Source organism: Triturus cristatus, chromosome 4_1 (assembly GCF_964204655.1).
Source record: "Triturus cristatus chromosome 4_1, aTriCri1.1, whole genome shotgun sequence".
In the NCBI taxonomy this organism is placed as follows: domain Eukaryota; kingdom Metazoa; phylum Chordata; class Amphibia; order Caudata; family Salamandridae; genus Triturus; species Triturus cristatus.
In genome coordinates, this window is record NC_140585.1 from 346,056,316 (window position 1) to 346,084,284 (window position 27,969).

General features: G+C 44.2%; 1 protein-coding gene across 2 annotated transcripts in view; it reads left to right on the plus strand.

Moving 5' to 3' along the window:
- Nucleotides 1–27,969, plus strand: part of CCDC91 (coiled-coil domain containing 91) — a 1,604,885-nt gene that overhangs the window by 521,776 nt on the left and 1,055,140 nt on the right. For both annotated transcript variants that reach the window (XM_085652331.1, XM_085652332.1), the window contains exons 5-6: nt 2,158–2,367; nt 21,623–21,727. In XM_085652331.1, the coding sequence (XP_085508457.1) occupies nt 2,158–2,367; nt 21,623–21,727 (315 nt within the window). The remainder of the gene's footprint in view (nt 1–2,157; nt 2,368–21,622; nt 21,728–27,969) is intronic.

Genomic DNA, 27,969 nt, shown 5'->3' on the forward strand with positions numbered 1-27,969 from the left:
AATTTGGAAATTAACACCAACTAGAAGTTGGTATTAATTTGCGATTCCTTAAAGGCAGGTCGCAATTTCTTTGGGCTTCCTGCATTTCATTTAAGGAATTGCAAATTGCGTTTTCTTAAATGCATTTGCAAAATAGGGAATCGCAATTTTTGCGATTCTATATTTTGTGATTCTATATTTTGCGAATGTCTTTTGGGATGATACATCCCAAAAGGCTTTTTCCCGTTCGCAAACCTTGATACATCTGTCCCTAAGTGCCTTAGGCTGGAACTTCCAATGTTGTGATGGGGATCTCATGTCTTGGTTGGTGATTTGCAGCTCAACCTGGGCATGGTCGAACAGTGTCCTGGCCAAGTGATCAGTGTTCACCACCCACGTGCTGACGTCCCCTGTGGACAGGTAGTATTCCAACTGCAAGAATGTGCCTTCTAAGTATTACTTGATGTAATCTCCATATATATGTCAACCAATTATTGTTAATGATCCCCTTCAGAGCTGTACTTGCAGTTGCCAAATAGTTGGCCTACAGTTGAGAAGTGAACCCCTGGGGATAGAACGGTGGCAATATTAGTCCGCTTGGTTATCTACACCGCACTAGGGGCCTCATGTAGGAAGCCAAATACCGGTCGGTAACGGCCGATTTTCGGTAATTATACCGTTACCGACCGGTATTTTGGCTTTTGAGATGTAGGGGGAGAATTTCATGATTCAGTATTTACCGAATCGGTAAAATTACCGAATCGGTAAATTTACCGATTCGGTAAATACCGAATCATGAAATGAGATGTAGGGGGAGTGTGTGGTGGGTGTGGGGATTCGTTATTTACCACCAACTAAAGGTTGGTGGTAAATGACGAATAGGTGACAAAAAGCATTTTTGTGCACGTTTAAGTGTGCAATGTGGCAGACATACATGCCCTTAGGGCATGTATGTGCGCCACATGTGCACACATGGCCGAATCAGGGGTGCAACAGGGTGTCAATGTGACACCCTGCCACCCTTGCATGTGCTCCCCCATTACCGAATCGGTATTTACCGATTCGGTAATGAGGCATACCTTCCCATTAATGGGAAGGTATGCCTCATTACTGAATCGGTAAATACCGATTCGGTAATTACCGAATTTTTCCGAATCGGTAATATTTACCGACTCATTACCTACATTGCATTTACCACTTCATAAATACCGAATCGGTATGATTCGGTATTTATGAAGTGGTAAATGCAAGCCCACCTACATAAGGCCCTAGGTGCTTAGCACTTCACGAGTGCCAACTGCAAGACTCTCTCAACCATACCAGTCACCCACAGTGTAGAGGCACAAGCAGGTTGCAATTATGTTTTGCAGTCTATGAAAAGGGTCTTACACAACTAGTATTGGGAAAGCAATCACTCCCTGCCGTCACAGTACACCCGCAGCTGCCTTTTCACACAATGGGGACGCCACATCAGGCAAAAGTTGTTTTGTAATTTACTTAGCAGACGGGCATATAATTGCACTGCAACCATCTTGCTCCTCGCTCCCAGTCTCTTCATACTGTAGCCGCCGCTCTCAGCATTTATCTGAAGAGAGGGAGTGCAGCCCGAGATCTTATCTCTCCTTGCATGCTGTCTAGTCCAGGAGCTAGTCGCCGGAGTGAACTACTGTTCCTCCTCTGGTCGCAGGGACAGCAAGGCTGCAGAAGATCTGCAGTCTGGGTCTCCAAGCCACCCCAGGCTGTTCTCAGTCTATGCCTCTGTAAGCATGGAACAGGTGATGATTTCACAGAAAACTCTTATCAGGTGCACGGTTATCTGTCTTGGGGGCTTCTGCCGCAGTTGTCCTCCTTCTGATGGATATTTAAAGAAGAAATGCACTGCACCCTTCTGGACTGCTCTAACGTGCGTCCATCTTGCAGCTGGAGCTCTACCACCCCCCCACCAGCAACTCCATCCTGACAGTACTGTCTACACACATTGTACATGCACAAATTCAAAAGAGGATCTATTTCATTTGCTTTCAAATCTGGCCTTGGGCAAAGACATATCACTTTTCTTCTCCACTTTTTTTGTATGCAATGTTACTGTTTTATTGTTTTGAATGATAGAAAGTTTGAACTATTGACAATGACTGAATCTGTATTGGTTAAATGCTTACAATATTGTACATGGTGTAGGTCCTGGCAACTGATAGTCCTACCTTGGATGAAGTCCCAGTTTCTTCGTTGAATGTTCCAGAAGATGCGGGGTTGGAGGCTTTGGCTAACGTGTTGCAGGATGCAGAAGCACTGGAATCAAAACGGGCAGAGGCTTCTTTGCAGCAAGTAATTACAAATCTAGACCTCAAACTTCAAGCTGCTGAGGAAGAGAAAGGCAGGATGAAGAAGGTGAGGCTGCATATGTGCACAAAGCATTTACTTACGTCAAGAGGAGCTTTCAAATTTGTATTTGAAACATGCTGTATTTAGATAAATATATATTTTTATTATTACTCTATACTTTTAGGTTTCTTGCCGTTTCCAAAGATCTTAGCACTTTTACGATGCAATTGATTGCTGCTTTTAATTGACTCCCCATCTTTCATGGTCATGTTTTTCTTGGCATAGGCATTATTACTCTGATTATGTGGGACTCTTTAGCATTGTTCTCACAGCAGCTCATTACAATAAAATAAACTGTTCCCATAACACAACCCACTTGCATTCAGCTTGGCAATGTCCCCTCACTGGAAATGATTTATATAAAGCAAAGAAAGCCCACACATAAGCTCAATAACTGAAAAAGGTTAAGCAAAAAAGTGCAGCAGCACAGGTTCTTAAAATAAAGAATCTGTTAATTCAGATGACTTAATCATTTTTAACCTTACCTGCCTTCCAGTCATGTCTGATCATTTGCAGGTATTCCATTACAAATATAATTTTTTTATTGGAGAGTACATTTTACTTATCAGGTGGAAGACCCAAAAATATTTTCTCCTTTCCATGACAGTGGCATTTCCTGAAGCCTCTGCTTTTGATGGTAGAAAAGGTTACCAGTAATGCCCATATTCCAAGTATAGGCGGTAATACTGTCAATGTAATTCAGCTCCTGTGATTAGAAATACCTAAGGAAGTTTGTAATTTCAGAATGCAGAATTACTATTAATCCTATGTGGAATTAAGAATAAATGTAGAAATCTGTATTTCCGCACCAGTTTCCACATGTCGCTCACAAATGGCATGACAGATATCTTGTCTGCCTAGTTACATGTGCATTAGTGTAGCACATGGGGTCCGCCCATTCGGTCCGCCATGATTTTTCGCAAATGACTACCCATTTTTAAAAAACATGTTACTGTGAGTGAGTCTTATTACGTGAGTCACACTCAGACTAAGTGTGTTATCTACCTGTGTCCACCTTTTAAGAAAATGCAGATGCTGCGCAACTAGGGTAAGGGGGACAGGGCTGGTTACATGTGAACATAAATGTGTGTGGGCTTTGCATGTAAGACTACTGTTATTGACAGCCCAGTATTTAAGCATATGTAGCCTAGTTTATAAGGAACTGTGCAAGGATTGCTATTGACCTGGGATAGGCCTTTTCCATAGTAGTGGACATCCATAGTGTAGGACTGTAGAGCTTACTTAAAAATCTGTAGTCCTTTCACTATATTCTGCATATAAGTGAAATCTGATTTAAAGTATAGTTTCACTCCACTTAGGCCTTCTAGGTTATGCAAGTTATCAAACTGGGGTAAAACATGCATGCCTAGTTTGAATTTGCAGTACACAACACATTACATCAACATCTTATGCGACCTCAGGAATTCTTGTATTTCTGTGGCTCAGCTCATAATCAGATTACAAGCTTTGATGTTTTGGTGGGAAGAGGTCAGGCAGTGATGTCAGCTAGGGGCCGAACTGAGGCCCCCAGAGAAGCTCTTTCTGAGAAAACTTGAAGTCGCCATGTTGCACTGTCCCCGAATACTGTGTAGGAGGTTTGGAACAGGGTTGGAGGGATTTTGTGGCATTCTAGGATTCGTCAGGAGTGCCTGTCATCTAGAAAATTTCACCCTCACCTAATCCCCTTGTACAAGGGCGACACAGATGAGAAGAGCCTGGACCTGGGAGGCAACTACTGCGAACATGATGCCCAGCTGGAAAACAAAGCCACATGATGCCCTGCAAAGATGGACTAAAGACTTTGTCAGTAGCTGACTCCCATTACTAGGATGGATCTGTTCAGGGCCAGTGGTGCCGGCCCCCTTATGCCCTTGAGGACTTGTTGAGGAAGATTCCCCCTCTGACAGGCGAGGAGCACCAGGAGCCAAGCAGAGGTGAAGGATGGCGCAGGGAGATTGACCAGCTCCCTACTAAATGTGTCCCTTTAGAGGCCGGGAGACATGATGAAAATGCTCCAGCTAGCTATGCAACTTGAAAAATGTGACCTTTCAAGAAGGAAAATGAAGGAAAAGGGTGCATAGTGGTCCACCACTCTTTCCTTATAAACCCTTGTGGTTGGCCAGGGCCGGAGGTCAATTCAAAAGTATTATTTGTTTTTCTTGAGCAGCAAATGTGCATGAGGCTCCCTCCCCCGAATCCTGATTTGCCCTGGTGACCTCTGTCTCCCAATGGGTGGGTGCAAAGAAATGTCAGGGAATGGTGAAACTAACTAGCTGCCTTGGGGCCCCATCACCCAGGCAGAGACTGTTCCCGTGTCTGGGGATGTGTGTGAAACCAGACACACCATGTTGCTCCCTCTGCAGGCAGGAGTGGAAGACACACTGCTACTGCTGCGGACCAGCAAGAGCACCCGAGGTACTCACATAAGTTGGGAGTGGGCAGGGCAGCCAGCAGTTAGCTCCCTGTGCGGCTCCTACCATCCCTACCTTCACCTGGGTATCCAGTGGGCATGGGCACCCAGTATTAACCCCTTCAGTGCCCCACCCTTTCCCCCTCCTGTGCCGGGCGTTGTATTAGCGGGCGGGGTCCATGACGAGATAGTCTCGTCATGGGCACAGCGCAACCGCGCTCCATGACGAGACTATCTCGTCATGGGCATAGAAGAGGTTAATGAAATAAAAGAAATAGAGTGTGGAGCAAAGCAGCTTCAAGTAAACAACAGCGGGAGAAGCCTACTGTTCTAATATTGCTGAGGAGTCTCCCATAATGCCCCGCAAAGGCTTTATTTACTTATTTACTCTTGCTTTTTGGGCAGGGTCATCACCAATCTCCCAGGCTTATTTGATTTTTTTTACCGAGGTCTCAAAGCATATTGAAACAATGACCCTGGGAGAGGTTTGGTTTGAATTTCAAACACTCAGAGAACTTGAGATTTTGCTCTCGGTTGCAGGGACCCCTATTGGTTGGTCCTATGGCTATATTTTGTGGCCTGTAGCAAGTAAAAGAGAGACTAAGGCATGTATGTGTTTTGAATTCAAATGCTTTATTGATAACATGAAAGTGAACAATGAACGTTTGACATTATAGTGAATGCTTATTAAAATTAGTTCCATAGATTGTAATGACATTCTAAGGTTCAGATTTGTAGATTTGTTTAATAATGTGGTGACACCCTGACAAAGCCAGTAGGTTTGCTATGTCTATTCTGACACCCCTTATAATATGTTAACTTGACCAAGCATATCATGCTTATTATTAATGTGGTGACCCATTGACAAAGCCAGTGGGCCTGCCTTTTTTAAAACTGATATGATATGAGGGTGTCACTAAAGGTTTTCCCATTCACCTTATGTACATAATTGTAATTGAATACACACATAGTATTTGGTAAAGTGTTTGCAATAAAAATACTTTTCTATTTTTAAAAGAAAAAGCACTCACTAAACAACAATTTATTGAGTATTGTGTTGCATGCCTGTGAATTGAGATTACTAGCCCACATCACCTCCCATGAGTAATAATTGAATTGCTCTGCTTCGCTACCCTGAGAGAGTCAAGTGCTACAATAGGGGTTTTCCTTCTCAGTAATAAGACAATTGTCTTACATGTGGAGGACTCGCATCCTTTCCAAGTAATAGCCCAATTTCTTACAATTAGGATATAGTGTACTTTTTTCATAAGGCATACAGTTTGTGAGGGAGTAAACGTCCGAAAAACTCTAGTTTGAAAAACTGGATTTACCCAGATGCATTAAGTCAATTGGTACAAACATTTTCAACAAACTGTGTGAACGACATCACTGAATGCAAAGGAATGAATATAGACTTCGATGAAGAAGATAAAGATGGCACAGACCAGAATGGTTAGATCAAATAGAATCTCTTAAAAGCCTCTGTAGAGAGGGGCCTGGTATGATGCCAAAAAATCAGGAAATATTTTATCATGCTTTCCTAACATACAGAATCACTGGTTTTGAAGCCTGGTATAAAATCTCTGATTGGAAAATGCAAGTCTTCCCCTAAAGAACACGTGTGTTATTGAGTGGCTATGGAACACCAGTACCATTATAATGAGTTATGATCTGTACTTTGTGCATGAGATAGGCTGTAAAATCTGCATTCCTTCCACAGCCCTTTTGGAGGAATTTAAATTAGTGCTGAATCTGGTCAATTAGGCAGCAGAGTGGAAGATCCTATTGCCAAAATGTGAGATATACAGACAGTTGCATACCCCATACAAACTGCTATGATATGCAACTAACATGCATGTCTGGATGCCTTAAGTGAGAGGCATAGGATGGCAAGGCACCTCACAAAATAGGCTTGACTACAGGCAAATTACTTAGTAGCATCATAGTTATTTGCTGCTTGTGCAGTTCTTTAAATTCCTTACGAGTAGATATGGATTTGAACTAAATAGATGGCAGATAACATCTCACAAAGATCCAAGTCCATTAAGTGGCAATATCCAGCAGATAGCCTCTCCCCTGGAGAGCTACTTATCACCTAATCAAGGCAGCCTAGCTAAGACTAAAAGCACTGACAAATCAGTGGAGACTGTAGGAAGGCTGGATTTTGGTTTATAGAAAAGAAAGACTTATATGCCAATCTGTTGGATTTATCAATACCCTTCTTTTAAGTCTTAGAATGATATTTTCATTTCCTTCCTAGCATTAACTATGCACTAACTATGCATGCATAAAATATTGCAATGTTAGCCTATGGGCCAAGTATCTACAATGGGGAAAAAGTACAGTGTTCAGATTTCCCTCACCAGCGTTTATAAAACATCTTTTATAAGGACCCTGCTTGTAGTTACATGCCCTCCACCCCTCCCTGCGACACCTGGGGTACCTAATATTAACTGTGGGCAATGAACTCCGCTCCGCTAGCGGAGGTTGCGAAGATTTGCTAACTACGCATTTCATTGAAAAAACGGAATGCAAGCAATAATTCCTACTCCGCTATGTAGTGGAGTTAGCTACTGCACTCACAACCCTTCGATAAAACAACTTTACCTTTACATGCTAAAAAGCATATAACCAATTCACAAAAGTGAACTTTGAAAAATACCAGGCAATGAGAGAGGTGATGATTTTGGGGTCACCCCTAACCTAGGGGAGGGCAAGCAGATGCCTTGAACACAAAGAGCATAGCATGCTGAACGATTCGGGGGTGGTCCCATCCTCCTAGGACCACCCCAAGCAAAGTTATGGGCAAAAATACAATGCCAACCAAAGGCCCAGCAAATCATTATGGGGCGAGATTCTAGAGTGCAGGGAAAATTATTCTGGGATTCTGGAAGGTTGTGTGCTTCCTGCCATGCAGAGGAGGACAGAGAAATAAGTGGCGGCGGTAAAAAGGTAAGTCCTTTTATTACAATTATTTCCCTCACCTACCATGCCTGGTCGGTAGCAGCCTCTACAGGGTTACTGTCCGCTCACGAGATTTTGGTGGAGATGATATATATGTCACTTATCGTATAAAAACATTATCTGCACTTATTCTCTTCCATCACTGTTGGATAGCAGTGGGACAGTAAAATTGAGTCAATTTACAGAACATCTGATTGCTAACACTCCTCAAAGTAGGAGTGTGCAAAGGAGTTGGACTGTTTGATTTGCTGTGGGAGAACTTTTCACATTACGGTGTTACAGTCACTTTTTAGACCATACTCCAGACGTGGGCATCTCCAGTGACTTATGTTTTTGCAATAAACCAGAGCTCAGAGTGCCTTTTTTTGACCGTGTGAGTGGGTAAGTACTTGGACTCCTAAGCAATGTTCTCATGCTTGACTATACAGAGCATTTTCTCTGATTATGCTGCTTTCCAGGACCTTTAAATAAGTTCAAGTTTTAATCATAACTGGAAATGCACAATGATATTAATTGCACAATAATGGTTTCATAAGTGTTAGTTCTCAGAACCTCTTCTAAAGCTTGTCATAGGCATGTCGAAAGTGACAATAGAGTACAGGGAAAGGGGAATTGGTGATGGTGATTTATGTACACTGTTCTGAAATGAAGAGAGAAGATGGAAACAGAAAAGCATATAGTTTGGGATACTAGGAGCTGTAGATGAAGGCAGTTTAGTAGTTTTACTGCATACTCACCCCTATTACCTTTCACAAGACCCTCAAATACTTGGTGGTGCATATTATCAGTCAGGGAGAGTAGGATGCATGGCCACGCATGGATCCAGGTATTTGGGTGATGTGGTGAAGAATTCCAAGGTCCCTTATGAAATAGCCCCAGTCCTTCGAAGACCAAATGGATAATGAAGTAAAAGTAGTTTACAAGGTCCAGAACAAACTTGTAATAATCAGAGTAATTGGGGAAATAGGATAAACTATTGCAAAGGCTCAAAATAGGGTTCGAGGTGGACTTTTGTACCCTTTTTTAATGGACCCGCCTTTTAGCTTTCAACTTTGTCAGCCTTTTGGAGCTGTAGTTTAGCAGGTGGATAAACACTGTTGGGGCAGCCATCTTGGTTCACTTGGCCATCATTTGTTTGGTGACTATCTTGATTTTGTTGCATGTCAGGTGATCCACGTCCGTCAGTTTTGGTTTGACATCATGTGATTGGTGGCCATCTGTGATTACAAATCATTTGTTTGGTCGCAAACCTTGATTTGTTTGTCTATCATGTAATTGGTGGCAATTTTGTATCACAAAATCTGTCCCCCAGCATTCATTGAGGCTGCAACTTTATATGGCAGTAGCAGCTACATATCAGGAGAGATCTCTTATCAAGCCATGTGTCCCTACCTTTACCCTTCACACGTGAGACAGGAGTGGGAAAATTGCTTTCCTGGAACCAGGATCAATGGAGACCCAGGATGTGGTCTTGGGGCTTTGTGATGTTAGTCGGGTAGCAAGAGGGAGGCTTCAAGGCTGAAGGACACAGCAGGATCTCTTTGTATGTTTGCCACAAGGAGGCAGCCCACAGAGCATAAATGTTTTCTCTGTAAGACGATAATGAAATTCTGATACATGACAGGGGTTTATGGAGAGGATAAGCAGACTTCTGTACAGGTTCTTCTGAGCCAGAACCGTTCTAGACTCCTAAATATTCCAGACTTCAGTTCCAGAAGTAATAGATAAGTTATTACCTTCCTTCTTATTTATCATCTCCTCTACCATACTGAATGGAGGAAGCACAAACAAAGTATTGTCACGTGAGCAGGTATAGAAAGTATCATTGCTATTGCCTCACCCTATCTCATCTTGTATGTATTATGTATGTAAACACTCTTGTCTGCATGTATGCTTTATTGATTCCTTGTAGATCCTTGGTAACTTTTGAAAGTAAGATAAGTGGCAAGCCATGTGATATATAAACATATTCGTTTTGTGGCATGTGTAATGGTAGGATATTCAGGTGATGCTGATAGTTGCAGAGATAGATTTTTCCGTTTTAATGTGGCCGTCATTTGCCAACGGGGTCCCTTGCGCTCTATTTTGTCCAACAGGGCAAGGCCCTCTGATCTGCACTTTACACTTAGCAGGAGATGTTTTTCATAAGTAGTCAAATGGGTGCCTGTAAGGCTGCTCCGTACTCACGCCCTCTGCCTGCTCTGGTTTCTGTCCTCTCTGCTGCCTTCTTCATCCACCCTTACATGTACTCTGCCTGCTCAGCCCTATGGTCCCTCTGCCTGCTCAGGCGTCTGTGCTCTCCACTGCCTGCTTCTTCCACCCTTACATGTACTCTGCCTCGTACATGCAGCAACTCCTAAAGAAAAGAACATTTCTATTTATACAGACACTCTGTAAACTTATTGTTTGTTGCAGACTTTTTCATGTAAATTTCTGCCCTCAAATGCCTTTGGCGGTGGTGGTATAAGAAAGTCAGCAGTTCTTCTTATTGGTCATGTCTTTGGGTTAGCAAAATATAGCTCAGTTTATGAGGCAGCCGGTGCTGACCAATCAAAATAGATCTCAAATTAATATCAACGCCTTGTCAGGGGTAGTAAGCGCTATATACATGTAACACTTTCTAACAATCTAAATGAATAACTTCCATAATAAACGCAGTGAAATGATGCTTCAAAGAAATTGTACTTAAAATTTCACAGTAGTTAAGGACTGCATCACCCAGTGTACAGTAATTATATAGCTCTTCAATTCATGGCGGCATAGCACCAAGGATAATGTGCTGCATGGCTAAATACTTATAAGGTCCCAAAGGCGAGACCTATTGGCTATGCCAATGCTTGTTTATACTGACGTTCACTCTAACCAGAGAACATATGAAACAATGAAAGAACACAATGCTTCCCCTCCATATGCTCACTCATACTCCTTCAAGATGCTTTAGAAGATCACGTTTTTTGTTTTTAATTCGCCGCATCCTCATCATTCTCCAGCGAACTCCCTTCAGTGCTGTTGATGAAAAATACTGGCCAACGGTACTCTCTATAGGTATCACCTAGAACCTATTGCACATCTGCCTTTATGATTTCTAGGATTTCTTTTTTCTCCTGCTATCTCTAATTTCACAAAGTAAAAAGGGACCCAAAACTTCCCAACATGTTTCAATTTTCGTAGAGAGTCAGAATGTCTCACCTACAGGAAAAAGGGAACTAACTCAACACTTAAATTATATTCCCTCCCACATAAAGCACAAATGTGTTCCACGTGTATACTTTTAAATAAACCATGCCATTCTTTCACATGGTACTGCAGACCACAGTTGAAATAGTTTTACTGTGTTCCTATGGCCATGAGTATACCACTCTTCTTTCCTCCAGCAACATTATACAACCTCCACCCCCCAGAATAGGGCGCATCACCACCGGCAGTGTACATAATACAATTTGTGTAGCTCAGATCCTTGTGAGCAGGTACCCCTGCAACTATCAGTGGCTCTCCTCCATGAACTATCCTGATGGTAGCCTACTGCAATTGCCCACTGGTTGTCATATGAACTGAGTTCTGATATTGTGGCAGAACAAAGTTGATATATATATTTTTTTCATATTGCTAGTATCATCTTTCCTCCTGTTTAACAGAACTAGACCCCGCCTGACTGTCATTAAATCCGCCGCTGCTTACATTTTAATGCATTTTGTAATTAATTGCTAACCAGCAGTACCACCTTAAACATCTCCCACAACCCCTTAATACACTGGGGCATTTTTTATAAAATGGACGGATGATAAAAACACTCCCCACACATAGAAAGGTACAGTACAAAAAATATATTTGTCTCCAACAGAAAACCACTGAAATAATGCCAAACGTGTTTTAACACAAATACACATATGGATGCATTCTGGTACAGAGCAGTAAAATATTCCCAGCAAATTAGTGCAAGGATCAACATAAGCAGTAAGGGTTTTGGTATTAGTGTGTATAGACATACAAATGCGTTGGTTGACATTGTAAACTTTTTTTTCATTCTAATTGAAGGTTATAGGTTACAGTAGGTTAGCTTGTTGTCCATCCTTTAGTAAAACAGATATACACATAATTAATCTGAAACAGTCATTCCTATTTAAGCAGTAGGTCTATGGTCCTCATAGACGCTACGCTACATTAGCCACAGTCTTAGTCCTACATCTATTACATTACACTATTCCCTTTCCTGCTAGGAATCATTGGCACATATGTGTTCCTGAGAGGGACGTTCAGTGGAACCATCACCACGCCTGCTTGCAAGACAATTGTGTCTCACTCTTTACTGCTCAAAGCCGGTCTGAGACACTTCTGGAGAAGGGTTGAGGTACCCTGCTTGCGGTGGCATACGAGGAGAGGTATTACCTAACCAGTGTTGGTTTGATAGCATTACATTAAATCCAACAAGGTGGTGGTAGTATGATACCGTTGCGTTAAATCAGGCAAGGTGGTGGTGTGCTAGCATTCCATTAAATGCAACAAGGTGGTGGTGTGCCAGCATTCCGTTAAATGCAACAAGGTAGTGGTGTGCTAGCAGTCCATTAAATAAAACAAGGTGGTGGTGTGCTAGCATTCCATTAAATACAACAAGGTGGTGGTGTGATAGCATTCCATTAAATGCAACAAGGTGGTGGTGTGCTAGCAATACATTAAATGCAACAAGGTGGTGGTGTGCTAGCATTCCATTAAATGCAAAAAGGTGGTGGTGTGCTCGCAGTACATTAAATGCAACAAGGTGGTGGTGTGCTAGCATTCCGTTAAATGTAACAAGGTGCTGGTGTGCTGGCAGTCAGTTAAATACAACAAGGTGGTGGTGTGCCAGCATTCCATTAAATACAACAAGGTGTTGGTGTGCTAGCATTCCATTAAATGCAACAAGATGGGCTGTGGACTTCCCCCCCTCAGCCCTCACCTACCAAGCCGGACTTTGGGCAGACTTTCCTTCGTCTCTCTCCCGCATCTCCCTCCTATCCTTTTTACCTGACCCCAGTTACCCTTCTACGCGCCATTTATCTCGTCTTCTAGGTAACTTGTAACTGATGTAACTTTTGTAACAATGTGGAACCTCTTGTAAAGCGCTCTGATACCTCTGGGTCTAGCCAGCGCTATATAAAACTCAAATAAATAAATAAAAAATAAGGGTTCATGCAAGTAGATCATGGGGACTCACAAACGTTCTGTTGGGTGCCAAAATTGCAGTGTGGCTTGTGGCCGAGGACCGCACCGGTATGGGTGGGAGTCAATGGGGCGTGGGGTAAGTGGAGGGTGGGTCTAGATACTGCCATCACACACACTGGATCCTCTACTCATAGGCACTATCAACGTAGCTCACTGTTCTGATCATTTTTGTAGGCTCACTATGGACGGCTTCAGACGTCTTTCACAGCTTTGAATACAATATTACATACAGTGGGCTTTGGTTTAGCCCCCTGCTCATGATTGCAAGGCTTTTTGTCCATTCCATTGCCAGATCCTGATTTTAATTTTTTTCTCTCTATTCTTGTGCTGGTCCTACTCCTACAGAAATTTGGCTTTACACTGATTGAATGAGTTATTTCCCTGAAATGCTGATATCAGCGAACAACTCTTCTTTTATTTCTTTACCATTTGTGTTTACCACTCCAGGGCAGTGCATGTCCTGCTCTTTCATCTATATTTCTCTCTTTATTTAGCTTTGCCCTTTTCCAGTTCATGCTCTCTCTCTTGCTTCTCCCCTACAGTAATCTTTTGTTGTTTCCTCCCTCTGGCACAAAGTACTGACTTCACAAAGTACTGATGCCTCTCTCTCTCTCTCTCTCTCTCTCTCTCTCTCTCTCTCTCTCTCTCTCTCTCTCTCTCTCTCTCTCTCTCTCTCTCTCTCTCTCTCTCTCTCTCTCTCTCTCTCTCTCTCTCTCTCTCTCTCTCTCTCTCTCTCTCTCTCTCTCTCTCTCTCTCTCTCTCTCTCTCTCTCTCTCTCTCTCTCTCTCTGAGTCTCTCTCTCTCTCTCTCTCTCTCTCTCTCTCTCTCTCTCTCTCTCTCTCTCTCTCTCTCTCTCTCTCTCTGAGTCTCTCTCTCTCTCTCTCTCTCTCTCTCTCTGAGTCTCTCTCTCTGAGTCTCTCTCTCTCTCTCTCTCTCTCTCACTCTTTCTCTGTGAGTCTCTCTCTCTCTCTGTCTGTGAGTCAGTCTCTCTCTCTGTGTCAGTCAGTCTTTCTCTTCGTCAGTCTGTCTCTCTCTGTCTCTCTCTCTCTAAGTCAGTCTCTCTCTCTCTCTCTCTCTCTCTCTCTCTCTTAGTCAGTCAGTCTCTCAGTCAGTCTCTCTCTCTTAGTCAGTCTCTCTCTCTCTCTGTCAGTCTCTCTCTCTTAGTCTCTCTCTCTCTCTCTCCTGCTCTTACTCAGTCAGTATCTCTTAGTCAGTCAGTCTTTCTCTCTCTCTGTCTGTCAGTCTCTCTGTCTGTCTCTCTCTCTATGTCAGTCAGTCTCTCTCTGACAGTCTCTCTCTTTCAGTCATTCAGTCTCTCTCAGTCAGTCTCTCTCTCAGTCAGTCTATCTCTCATTCAGTCCCTCTCTCTCTCTCTCTCTGTCAGTCTCTCTCAGTCAGTCAGTCTCCCTCCTCTCTTAGTCAGTCTCCCTCTCTTAGTCAGTCTCTCTCTCTTAGTCAGTCTCTCTCTCTGTCAATCTCTTACTCTGTCAGTCTCTCTCTTTCTCTCTGTCAGTCTCTCTCTCTATGTCAGTCAGTCTCTCTCCTAGTCAGTCAGTCGCTCTCTGTCAGTCTCTCTCCCTCATTCAGTCTCTTTCTCAGTTAGTCTCTCTTAGTCAGTCAGTCTCTCTCTCTGTCTTCAGTCAGTCAGTCAGTCTCTCTCTCCACTCTCTCTCTATCTCAATCTCTCTCTCTCCACTCTCTCTCTCCACTCTCTCTCTCCCCACTCTCTCTCTCTCTCTTTCTCTCCACTCTCTCTTTCTCTCTCCACTCTCTTCTATCGCTCATAATATTGGGTTTACATTACCTGCAAGGTCCGTGGGCCGCCAAAGAAGGCCTGCCTGGCCCTACTTTGAGCACCACGGAAGTAGATGAATGATAGGCTAATTCGCAACAATCCTCAAAGACCACATAACATTGATTTTTGAGAAAGTATTCTGGTGTCCCTAGTTCTGCTGCCCCTAGTACTTTTCCTCTTATTGTGGAGAGGTGTGGCTCACTGGTTAGAGGCGGCAGACCCGTAAGCAGAGAATTGGCCAGGGACCAGGGTTCAATTCCCGACGCGGCAGGGTCGTGGACCAGGGTCAAAACGGACTTGATAATTCTTGCCTCGGTACCTACTCTAACCAGGAACACACTCGGCAACTCTGGGCATTAAGCTTGCCTTATCTCTACAACGGCCCCCCACAGACGCTGGGGATGCCTGGTTTCACCTTGGAGATACCCAGAAAGGGACCATCTCACAGGGATACCCAGGACGGGTTCCCCAGCGGTCTATAGCGCCGGGACACCTCCTCGTGAGGTAGCTGTTCGCGCTCTACAAATATCAGTATTATTATTATTATTGCCTTAAGGAAATAACTTGGTGTTGTGAGGGTAAACATCGTTTACCACAAATACTTTTCCCCGCAGGGAATTACAACGCGGTTGTTACAACGACCGCGTTGTAACAACGCATACCATTACTCCGCAAGTCGGAACAACTTGTTCTTAACTTTATGACAGCAAAGTCCTGTGTAGGCTAAATGTGGGCAGACGTTTGATTACACTGGTAATTCTGTGTTACTCTTTGATGCAGAATTACTGACAGTAGCTGCTCCTCGGCTAAGACAGAGGAGCCGCCACACTGCGTTGCAGCAGAGAAGAAAAGGAAAAATAAATTGATAATAACTTAATGTTATGATCATTTTATTTGTTCCTGCAGCATGGAGAGGCGGGGTTGCTCTGCTCACAGAGTAGGGGAGGAGTGGTGAGCACACTGAAGTGCGCATGACGCTTTGGCCTGCGGTCTCGGGCCGATCAAACAGTCATGCTCACTTAGCATGTTCTCCCCTCAGGCTGCATTACAGCCTGGGTGGAGAACATGCCCAGGTCCCGTCTGAGCGCTGAATTACGGGCTACAGACCAATCACAACGCTGCATTGCAGCGTTGTGATTGGCTCAGTAGAGCCTGGCAGCTTGCTGGTCGGCGGACAGAGGAAAGACGACGTGGGAGAGAGCAGCGAGGAGGTAAGTGTATTTTTCTTTTCTTGCACCCCGTTGGCCCCTCACCTCACCACCCCAGATCCTTGCCAGCCACCACTGATTACTTCTAATTTTGCAGTCACTCCTGGTCGCTTACTTAAGACTAATATGGGAGGGGGCATTCTAGTGAAGGAGCACACTTAGCGAGCACGAGCAGCTGCTTGCTATTCATTCTCTTCTGCTTTTAGCGCTGTTTCTTAGCGCAAAATGCATCATTGCATCCATTTTGGACACAAGTGTGCATTTTGTGCTAAGAAAAAGTGCTTAACACAGAATTAATCTTCTTGTGTAATTCAAGTGTAATCTTGTGTATTTCTTAGGTAATTTCATACGATTATGCTACACAGAATTACGTAAATTACGCCCACCCCAGTCCAATGGTATGAAAGTATGAATAGAAAGAAACACAATTTATGCACAGTTCAGCATAGCAAATTTCATACAAAGGACTTTGCAATGTAGGAAGCATATACTATTAGAATAACAGGGCATCTAGATTGTGCTGCGAAATAAGGCGGGTATTAGTGATAACATGACCAAATGCTCTGTTAATGTTTACAAATTGCTTCTTTGCAAACTCCGTCTTTATTCCTAATCTTTAAGTGCTTTAGAAAGTATTGCGAAATTTTGAGTGTAGATGTAAGTGGGATTTTGTGTATTGAGCAACATATTAAATGTTTTATTAATTGATTGAATGCACACATTGATTTATGGGAATTCAGATAAAAGGAGGAGGGCTGAGCAGTGTCTGGGTGGTAGCTCTGCTGTCACAGATCAACTGGAGAGGATGGGTAGATTCTCTGGAATTGGTTTATTTATTTGAGGTTACTTAAAGCATCTGTCCTGCCTTGCTTAGAAACATGATGATGAGTGGTTAAAAAAGTGAATCGTGCAAAAAACAGCATGTGTATTGCAGAGTCAAGCAACAGTTGATTTGGGGGAAGGAGACTTTATGTGATCGTTGATAGCATATACTGGGTGATTTGTAGCTTCGACATTTCACCAGTGACTGAATCCTTTGCTGATGGTTAGTAGTACCTTGTCATACATGGTGTAGTTGTCTTCGCTAGCATTCAGTTTATGTGAATGATCTGCTTTGGGAGATGAAACAAATTAGCTATCACTTTGGGTTGTGTTGGAAGACTCTTTTTAGTACATACAAGATGGAATGAGTATTGGAACAGCAAAGAATAAGTTCTTCATAGGTCATAAATGCAATCAAATAGTTTGGAGCTCAGAGAAATAGTCAGTCTCTTCTAGAGAGGTTTGACGAAGAACTTAAGAAACGGGAGTCCTTGGGTAAAAAGCACCAAAAGAAATATGAGATCCCAGAAAACACTGGACTTCTTTTATGCTCATCGAAGTAGGGCAGTCTTGGATGCCTATTGGATTTCAAAATGTTAGTGTGCATGGAGGCAGCAATGTAGAGATGTAGCCTCATTTTGCAGGATATGGAAGGCACTCACTGATGTTGGCGCTGTGGGATTGCCCAGCCTACTTGCAGTAACCATTACATTTGAGGCACACACTGAAAATGTGCTATGCTTCCACTAGATTTTAGACATCAATGGCAGTTGGTGAAGAGGCCGCAACTGTGAGGGGTGTGACACTTCTCTTATTGACTTGTGAGGCCATACATTCTTTTCAACGTCTTGTCCTATTAACCAATACATCTGAAAGTTGCAGCGGATGCATAGCCTCATGAATCATCTATCTGAGCTTATCAGCTGACAGTTTTGATATCCTGTTGGCTGCTGGGCTGTCATCAGTTAGGTGTAGGTTAATTAATTGCAGGCAACTTAATGGTATGTTAGACCTGTCAGCCTTAAGGTGGTCTTCCCCCAAACCTTTTGCCTTACTCATCCTGTTTTTGCTGAATTTGTTTTTGTTGACCTTATGACCCTGCACACTATACCACTGCTAAAGTGATTGTGCCCGTCTTTAAACATTGTGAAATTTGCTTACACCCAATTGGCACGATTAATTTAGTTGCAAGTCCCTAGTAGAGTGATACTACATGTACCCAGGGCCTGTAAATTAAAGTTACTAGTCAACCTTCAGCACTCATCATGTCACCCACTAAGGTAGCCCTTCAAACATTGTGACCTGGTCAAATACATCTCTGGCTAGGTCCAATCTTCCTTTTTAATACATAGAAGTCACCCATCTGGTAGGCCCTAAACAACCCATACGGCAGGGTACATTGTATTTAGAAAGTTGGACAATTACGTTTAACTTTTTCGTGTCCTGGTAGTGAAAAACTTACATTTGTTTTTCACTATTGCAACGCCTGACTCACCCATAGAATGCCATTGTTTTACTTCATTACATTTAATAAGTGATGACTTTCAATTGGGAGCAGGTTGGAAGGTTGAGTGGTGTCTCTAAGAAATTGGAATATAATACCCTCTTTATTGGTAAAGTTGGATTTTAAGTCATAATTCTGAAAATGCCTCTTTCAGAAAGTTGGTATTTTCTTGTGCTAACCATTTTGTGCCTGGAGCCTGTATCCTGGGTCACATGACAAGGTGTAACTGGCAGTTAGACTTTGTGTATTACTCTCAGCCAGTGAGACAAAGGAGTACTAGGTGTTGTCAGGATTGGCCATCTCTGTCAGGATGAGGGGAGGAGCCCCTTGCACACTTGCACATCACAAAGACTGTACCTCAGTACACTCACAAAGGGGTTCACACTAGTCTTTTGTGCCCCCCCCCCCACATAAGCTGGGACCAAGGCAGGAAATTCCAGACACCTCTGTAGGGGGAAGACTCTTGAAGTATCTCCCACTTGAAAGTGGGCACCAGGTGCAAATAATGGAGCCTAAGACCTAACTCTTCAGTACTCTTCTGGACCTGTGGTGAAAGACTCAGAAGGAGGACTGCTGTGCTGCTCAGCTGGAAGAAAGACTGCTCTGCTGCCCTGCTACTCAGCTACCCTGCTGCCTGAGTGAGAAGGACTGGACTTGCACCTTGAACCCAGGACCACCAGAGTGACTCCAAGGGCTAGTTGACTGGCCTCCTGATCAGAGACTCAGGGACAGAAAAGGCTCCAATGATCTTGAACCTTGCACCTGGACTCTGACTGCCCCTCACTCGGACTTGGACTCTTGGAAGTGGGGCTAAGGGTGCTCTGCGAGCCCAGTTTTGCTCTCAACAGGATTGACGGAGCGTGACGCACACCCAACTCAGCTCTTCTCAGCACCTCATCGGAACTAATGCAGCGCGGGGCAGCCTCGACACAAGCCAGCTTCACAGTCTGCCAGCTCATCGAAACCACTGCTTTGCAACACATCCTCGACGCGGACCTTGCAGCTTCTCCTCAGAAGTGACGCAGCGTGATACACCTTCGACCGAAGCCCGCATTGCAGCCCTGGCAGCTCATCGGAACTGCTGCTGCATAGCGCATTCCTCGATGTGGATCACGCATCACTTTTCTGGATCGCCGCTGTACGGGGCAGCACTCTGCTGTATCAGGCTAGCGCTGCATTGCAATTAGCCTGAACGTCTGGCTTTGCCCCGGTCCAGTGGGACCAGATAACTGCAATTTGACGCTTTGTGCTTTTAAGCACTATTTTTGATCTAATCTCTAAAAATTCATGTCTCCGGTTCTAGCAATTAGATTTTTGTCATTTTGGTGTCAAATAATTTACTAAATTTTACTCTATTCTTCTAACTAGTGTGATATTTTGTTTGTGTTGTGTTGTCACTGTATCACTGTATGAAGTGCTGCATAAGTACTTTCCATATTACCTCTAAGTTAAGCCTGACTGGTTTTGTGCCAAGCTGCCAGAGGGTTAATTAAGCACAGGTTAATTTGGGGATTGCTTGTGTTTCACTCTAACCAGAATAGTGGTTGCTGCTTGAGAAGGGTTCCACGCCCCTCATCCACTAGTCCAGTTTCTCACACAGTGCAAAAGCACTGGATTAACTGCTGGATGTGTTGCTCCCCTTGAACAGCAGTTACACAAGATTATAATGAGGTAATGTATCCACTGCAACTTCTAGTCTTATTGACCTCTAGATTTGGAAGCTGCAGAGGATGTATGGCTTCATGAATCATCTGCCCAAGCTTGTCGCCTGACAGTGTTGATATCCAATTATTAAAAAAGTCCTTTATCTAGGACAAATTGGTGCTGCTAAAATATGAAAGAAAAAGCATTGCACTGGATCACTTACAGACGATAAACCCGAAATGATCTAACATTGATTTCTTTTGTGAGAAAGGATCTCGTCTCTTTCAGAGTGAGCTTACCTCTCAATTATTTCCTACTTCTGGCCCTTGGTGGGACTTCAGAGATGCTGGCAAGATCAGTTTTTGTGCAGGCAGGGCTCATTAGTCTTCCAGAATTCTGTCTCACACCACCTGGAGAAGACTTCTCACAGGAACCATGATCTCATGGAGACTTCACATAGTTCCTGTGTGTTTGGTGAACGTTCCCAGAGACCTCTGCACTCGTATATCAATATCGTTTTGGTCTCCCCCTAGCTGGCCTGTTCGGTCTCTTTGTTGGAAGCATAGTACAATAGCACTGCAATTGTCACAATTAATTATTGCTTCTGCTTTTAATTTCTATGCTAGTTTAACTGGTCCGTTGTCTTCACCTCCCCATGTGCATATGACTCCAGCACTTTTTATTTTTGTCACTGGTTTCTTGGAAGGTAGATAAACTCTTCTCAGTTTCCAGCATTTCATGTTGTGCCATTTATCTGATTGAACTACACAAGAACGCATAATTAAACATTTGTGGTGCCTTTTTTGAAAAGTTCAGGGAGCCTTTTCCATCTGCGACGAAATTCGCATTCTGGGACCTCGCCGTGTTCTAGTACCACCTCTTGCACAAAACGTTTGAGCCTGTGGGCTTACTGTGATGCCAGATTCCTCTCCGAAAAGTCACCTTCAGCTTGGCAAAAAAAAAATCAAACTGCTCTAGGTGCCTTGTAATCTGTAATTTAAAGACAACATTCTTCCTTGGCTGCTGCTTGTACCATAGATGTAGTTTCAAGTCCAGAATCTCAATATCAACTAGAAGTGATTAGGAATATTTAGGCATTTTGCTTTGCTGCTAATTCCTTGTATGTTAACTTGTGGTTGAATGTGTCTCAATTCTGTGAATCAGTTCTAAGTGGGTGTAGGGAAAAGGTCTATTTTGGTGACTCCTGTGTCTCAGGTACTAGCTAGTTCTATTTGCATCTATGAGACGCAGTTGTTGGTTCTGCCAATGGGTCTCCTGGTCAGTGGTTGGAGAGCAGACAAAGGTTTGTATACGAATTACTGGAGCGAGTATAAAGTAGGCGGAGTTATATTTATAAAGGTAAAAACACTGACTGGTTGAAATGGAACATAAAGAATTAATACGAGTTAAAAAGAAACAAGAGTAAGATAGAACAGTTGTTTCCGTTTTATGAAATGCTGCTGCAAAATAGGCCTTTTGATTGATCTACTATCATCATCAAAAGTGTGAATGGAGATTTGATTTATTTCATGTTTTTATCTTTACTATGATGCATTGTTTCAAGATGTTGTGTTTTCATGGGTTGTCTATGCTATGAACCCAATAAAGGTTTGATGAGGATGATTGATCTAATAAACAGATGGACATCCGCACTTATGCAAACAGATTTGACCTCTCTACGTATATTTGCAACATTCTCTCCTAAATGTTCACAGGAATTAGAAGATATGATGAAGACGCACGGTTTACCAGGAACAGATTATTTGAAAGAAAAGAATGATGAAATAATTTCCCATCGAGATCGCTACAGACAACTACAGGTACCCTTCACTTATAAATCATTTCCTGCTAAATAGTGGTTAAAGGGAAATTAACAAACACTGGAAAATCCAAAACAATTATAACCAGACAAGTATAACACCAATTCATTTTCATTGAAGAACATGTTTTCTCTAATAAGCTAACTAGGATAGGACATGTGAAAAGAAACAACAGTTGAAGTAGGAGCAGAACAAAACCAAACGTTTACAAATATGTAAATAATTGATCATATATATTCTTAGACCTAACTAGTGTTGGGATGAGAGATTTAGTGCAAGAAATGTTAAGTAAAATATGAACATTATAAGGAGCCTGAATTTAAAGTGTCCCTAAAATAATTTCTCTATGTTCTACACCAAGGTTCTGACCAAAGTCGGCCCTGGAGGGCCGGATCCATGCCAGATTTTTAAGATAACCAAATTTATCTTAATGGGGATATGCTAAAAATCTGGCATGGATCCGACCTTCTAAGGCTGACTTTGGAGAACCCTGCTCGACACAGATAAACTACATCTAAACTTCGAGGCTCCTTCAGAGATAACATTCTGTAGTTTTTATCAAGGTAGATGTTGTGTCTGGCTTTCACTGCTGCATGCCAAAATTCAGCTTCTCCTAATGTCGATAAGTATTACAAAAATATGCTATGCTTCTGGTAAAGTAATGTCTGAAGTTGTGCCTCAGTTTATAACCCCTACCTCATGATTGGTGCCTCATGTTCATATTCTTGGACTCTTAACAATTCTTGTGGCAGGTTTGTATTAATCTGGCAATTCAATCATCCAACAGAAGCAATGCTAGTACCCTTGTGTCCTTGAACAGACTGATGACCATGCAAAGGACATTTATACTGTTCATCAGCACACCTAGAAAAAACAAACATTTGCAATGCAATAGGTCTCGCATTTATAAGAGTTTGAGCTATTGGCATTGTAAAATTACAATGCATTTTATTTATGTTTTGGTTTTAAAACAAATAAAAGGCATTGTCATTTACAATGTCAGTAGCATAAACTCGCATAAGAGCAGTGTGTGGAGTGCAGCAGTGTGCGGCGTGCAGTTGTATGCGGCGTGCAGCAGTGTGCGGCGTAGTGTGCGGTGTGCAGCAGTGTGCAGCGTGCAGCAGTGTGTGGCGTGCAGCAGTGTGAGGCGTGCAGCAGTGTGAGGCGTGCAGCAGTGTGAGGCGTGCAGCAGTGTGCGGCATGCAGCAGTGTGCGGCATGCAGCAGTGTGTGGCGTGCAGCAGTGTGTGGCGTGCAGCAGTGTGCGACGTGCAGCAGTGTGTGGCGTGCAGCAGTGTTTCGTGTAGCAGTGTGAGGCATGCAGCACTGTGTGGCGTGCAGCGGCGTGCGGCGTGCAGCAGTGTCGTGCAGCATGCAGCAGTGAGTAATGCAGCAGTGTGCAGCAGTGTGTGGCGTGCAGCAGTGTGCGGCGTGCAGCAGTGTGTGGCGTGCAGCAGTGTGCAGCGTGCAGCAGTGTGTGGCGTGCAGCAGTGTTTCGTGCAGCAGTGTGTGGTGTGCAGCAGTGTGTGGTGTGCAGCAGTGTGCGGCGTGCAGCAGTGTGCGGCGTGCAGCAGTGTGCTGCGTGCAGCAGTGCGTGGCATGCAGCAGTGTGTGGTGTGCAGCAGTGTGTGGTGTGCAGCGGCATGCAGCAGTGTGCGGCGTGTAGCAGTGTGCGGCGTGTAGCAGTGTGCGGCGTGTAGCAGTGTGCGGCGTGCAGCAGTGTGTGGCGTGCAGCAGTGTGCGGCATGCAGCAGTGTGTGGTGTGCTGCAGTGTGCAGCAGTGTGCGGCGTGCAGCAGTGTGTGGCGTGCAGCAGTGTTTCGTGTAGCATTGTGAGGTTGCAGCACTGTGTGGCATGCAGCGGCGTGCAGCAGTGTGCGGCGTACAGCAGTGTGCGGCGTGCAGCAGTGTGCTGCGTGCAGCAGTGTCGTGCAGCATGCAGCAGTGAGTAATGCAGCAGTGTGCGGCGTGCAGCAGTGTGCGGCGTGCAGCAGTGTGTGGCGTGCAGGAGTGTTTCATGTAGCATTGTGCGGCGTGCAGCAGTGTGTGGCGTGCACCAGTGTGTGGCGTGCAGCAGTGTGTGGCGTGCAGCAGTGTTTCGTGTAGCAGTGTGAGGCGTGCAGCAGTGTGCTGCGTGCAGCAGTGTGTGGCGTGCAGCAGTGTGTGGTGTGCAGCGGCATGCAGCAGGGTGTGGCGTGCAGCAGTTTGTGGCGTGCAGCAGTGTGCGGCGTGCAGCAGTGTGCGGCGTGCAGCAGTGTGTGGCGTGTAGCAGTGTGTGGCGTGCAGCAGTGTGTGGCGTGCAGCAGTGTGAGGCGTGCAGCAGTGTGAGGTGTGCAGCAGTGTTTCGTGTAGCAGTGTGCGGCGTGCAGCAGTGTGTAATGCAGCAGTGTGTAATGCAGCAGTGTGCGCAGCAGTGTGTGGCGTGCGGTAGTGTGCGGCATGCAGCAGTGTGCGGCGTGCAGCAGTGTGTGGTGTGCAGCAGTGTGTGGCGTGCAGCAGTGTGTGGCGTGGTTTGTAAACAACAAGAAAAGCGGACATCAAAGGAAGGGTGGGAGGGAACGAGCAGATGGGGTGTGAGTTATAACGAAAGTTAATTGTTGTAAGATGGGATGCAGGAAGTGAGGCCGAGCGCGCGCTGGCGAAAGCAGTCTCCTGCTTTCAAGTCCGATGCCAGATGCCAGCTTCGCGCTTGAATGCCTCACATGCACTGGCCAATCACAGCATTCCTAAGGTCTTGTGCCCCTTACTAAATCTCTCTGAATGCGTGGGGCGGCGCACGCTCAGGAAGTAGCTGGTGGCAAATGGAATGCGCGTGGTTGTGCCTTTGGGAGCATTTTCTGAAGCCCCTACATAAGTTACGCGATAGCCAGGCGAGACCTAAAAAGGAAAAAAAAAAAGAAAGGATGGATGGATGTGGCATAACAACCAGAGCTGCCGACTTTCGAACTGGGGAACCAGGTTCAAGCAGACTTTCGAGCTGGGGATCCCGGTTCAAGCAGCGGTGTTGACCCAAACATCCTGTGATTCTGGCCAGATCATTTAATCTCCCAGTGACTACAAAAAAATTAATGTGTCCTTGTGTAACGAAACTGGTGCTCATTTAAAACCTTCGGATACCTTCAGTCGAGTTAGCGCTACATAAAACTGCAAAAAACAGATGTGGTCCGTCGGCTGTGCTGCCGCCTCTGGTGCAGGAAACCAGGGTTCGAGCCTCGAGGTCGCGTCCACATCCTGTGATTCTGGGCAAATCACTTAATCTCCCCGTGCCTGAATGTGTAATGTGAATACAGTGCTATGTAAAGTGCTCCGATACCTTTGGGTCGAGTTCGCGCTATATAAATATGCAAAAAATAAAAAAAGCGCCAAGTCACCTTCCTCAAGTAGGTTGTGTCTTACACTGACGGCACATCGTGCACTCTAGTGATTTAATTTGAGCCCATACTTTTAAAGTTAAAAGCGAACTTGCTTGCTCCATAATGCAAACTACTGTCAACTTAGAAGCCAGGTTGGCTGAAGATGGCAAACGTGATTCCGAGGGGCTATTGGCGAATCCGCTAAGTAGGACAATTTTCTGGGGAGCGTGTCGCGGATCGAGTTGCGTTCAGAAACATGGGTCGGACTGGTGTTGTTTTCTCAGGGAAGTTAAAGCGCGTGTTTAAGAACGGGACTGACCCTCTCAAGCTACTTCTGGTTCGACTCGATCACGCTCTAGGCCGCCTCGCTTCTCGCCGTTGCCAAGGAAACCGGGCGCCGGCCTGAGGACAACCACTTCCAGTCCCGTGTCGCGTCATTTCCGGTGCAGGAGCTACCGCTGGAAACGGGAAAGTGAAGCAGAGCGGAGAGATGAAAATGTGAGTGCTGGAGGGTTGGCAGTATTACAAAGGAGGTTTGCGCATGAGAGGGGAGTACCACACGAGGGGGTGTAATCTGGGCGGAGCAAAGTAGAAACCCACAGAGGGAATTAATTACAGTGGTTTGAGTACTGAAGGGGGTGTACTCACTCCATGGGCCGCTTACCACAGGGCATGCATTATTAGAGACCAGCCCGGCGGAGCGTGGCGCGCGCGCGCTTGGGGGCGTGTGCGTCTGCGCGAGCGCGTCTCAGCAGCGCACCCACAGACGTCGATCGCTGCGCGTGCCCCGGTCTGTCTCCCTTGAGAGGCATCACGGCAACAATATTTCTCGTTGGCGGCAGCGCTTCGCGCTGCACCGCCAGCGGGACCTAAATAGGGAATGGCCAACAGATGGAAATAGAAAGATTGGTTATCTTCACTCTGCCTTTTCTCTTTGCTGGACTCAGCCTGTGCTGCAGAAGTGGTTACATCTACAAGAAATAACTCTGTTTTTATGTCATTTGCATTAAAGTTTACTATTTCTAATATCATATGATATAATTTCTGACCATGTTAGCAGATGAATGAAATAACCTTAACTATAATACATGTACCTATACAGATAACTGGCTTCAAGGGATTAAAAATCAAGTTTGTGGTCTGAATAATTCTCAATGTATGTAGGTCATCAATTGTATCATAATGAATGCTCATTAGTGTTGTGCTTTCACTACTGACAAAATACTTCAGTTTCCCCACGACTGTCAATACCCTAATACATTATGTGATTCAAAGTAATATAAGCAAAGCCGGTACGAGTTGAGGTCCTTTTGTGAAACAAGTGAAGTTTAGTTTGTAATCTTTGGAAGTATGACATCAGTACTAATGTGTAAACCAAAGTCTAAATATTTGCTCTCGAGGGTTATCTAAAATACTTCTTTAAGTTCAGTAACTCTTTGATAACTCCAGATAAAAGCACAATTCGTTCCAATCTCCTGGCAACAAAGATTCAGCTGCAGTAGCTTAGGGTCTGAGTTATAGTTCTGCAGATGGGTTACTCCATCACAAACATGACTTATATCTTGTCTGCAATAATGACAGCGTCTTTGGATACATAATGCGCTTGTCATATGGTGGACTGGATAGCCATCAAATTTGTGATGGAGTAGCCCATCCGCTGAACTCTAAATCAGGCCGTAAGTATCTCTCATTGCCTTGCACAGAAAACATTCCCTAAAATATGAGGAAGTTCTATTCTATGGATCTAAATGACTGTCACCATTACAAGTCCAAACAGGTGCAATACCCAGCATGCAGCCTATAGTGCATGCACCAGATACCCTCAGGGGCAACTTTTATGCACTTAAACAAACAATAAAAAGGAATTCTATACGTTTCAACATGTATTACTCCTCATATCCATACAATAGTTTGTTTTCCAGTCTTCAAGTTTGTCAAACATGTGACATTTCACAATATACAGCCAGATTGTGTTCTGCTGGTTTGCCACATCCTCAAGGCTAAGAATTTCTTCATGATGTTTGATAAATTAGCAAGCACTTTCTTGGACTGCCCTCTGTTTAGCAAAAATGGTAGTCAGAACCATATCCTGTAGTTCAGTGTGTCTGTACAAGGAAAAACATAATTGCATGTCTGCTGTGAGTTCCCATAGTGCAAGTGTCACCATCATGAAACCTTACATAAAGCAGCACACATACTCTGCATGCATCATTCACCTCTGTAATGGAAGACCCGAGCACCTTTGAAGTTCAGAGGAGCACATCCCCGTTCTTGCATTGCATATGGTGAGCCTAGTCTGTGGATCATGATAATCCGTTTTACCTGTCAGAAGATTGTCTCATGGCAAGTGCTAGACCTGACATCCTCAGGGTGGTCTCCCTCAGGCTTTTTGCCTTTTACCTTCTGTGTTTACTGATGGAAATCTGAGTACTTTACCACTGCTAACCAGTGCTAAAGTACATGTGTTTCTCCCCTGAACATGATGACATTGGTGTATCCCTTATTGGCATTTTTGTTGTACTGGTAAGTTCCTTATAAAGTGGTATACCATATACCCAGGGCCTATTCTTCAAATGCTATTAGTGGGCTGCAGCACTGATTTTGCCACCCACAGAAGTAGCCTTTCAAACCTGTCTCTGGCCTGCCACTGCAGTGCCTGTGTGTGTAGTTTACTGCCACTTCGACTTTGCATTTACAACTATTACATATAGGTAGGTCACCCCTAAGGTAGGCCCTAAGTAAAGCTAAGGGAAGGATGCTATGCAAGTAAAAGGTAGGACCTGTACCTTTCTCTTTACCATGCCCTGGTAGTGACAAACAGCATATTTATTTTTTATTATTGTGAGGCCTGCTCCTGCCATAGGCTAGCATTGGGAATTCATTAATACACT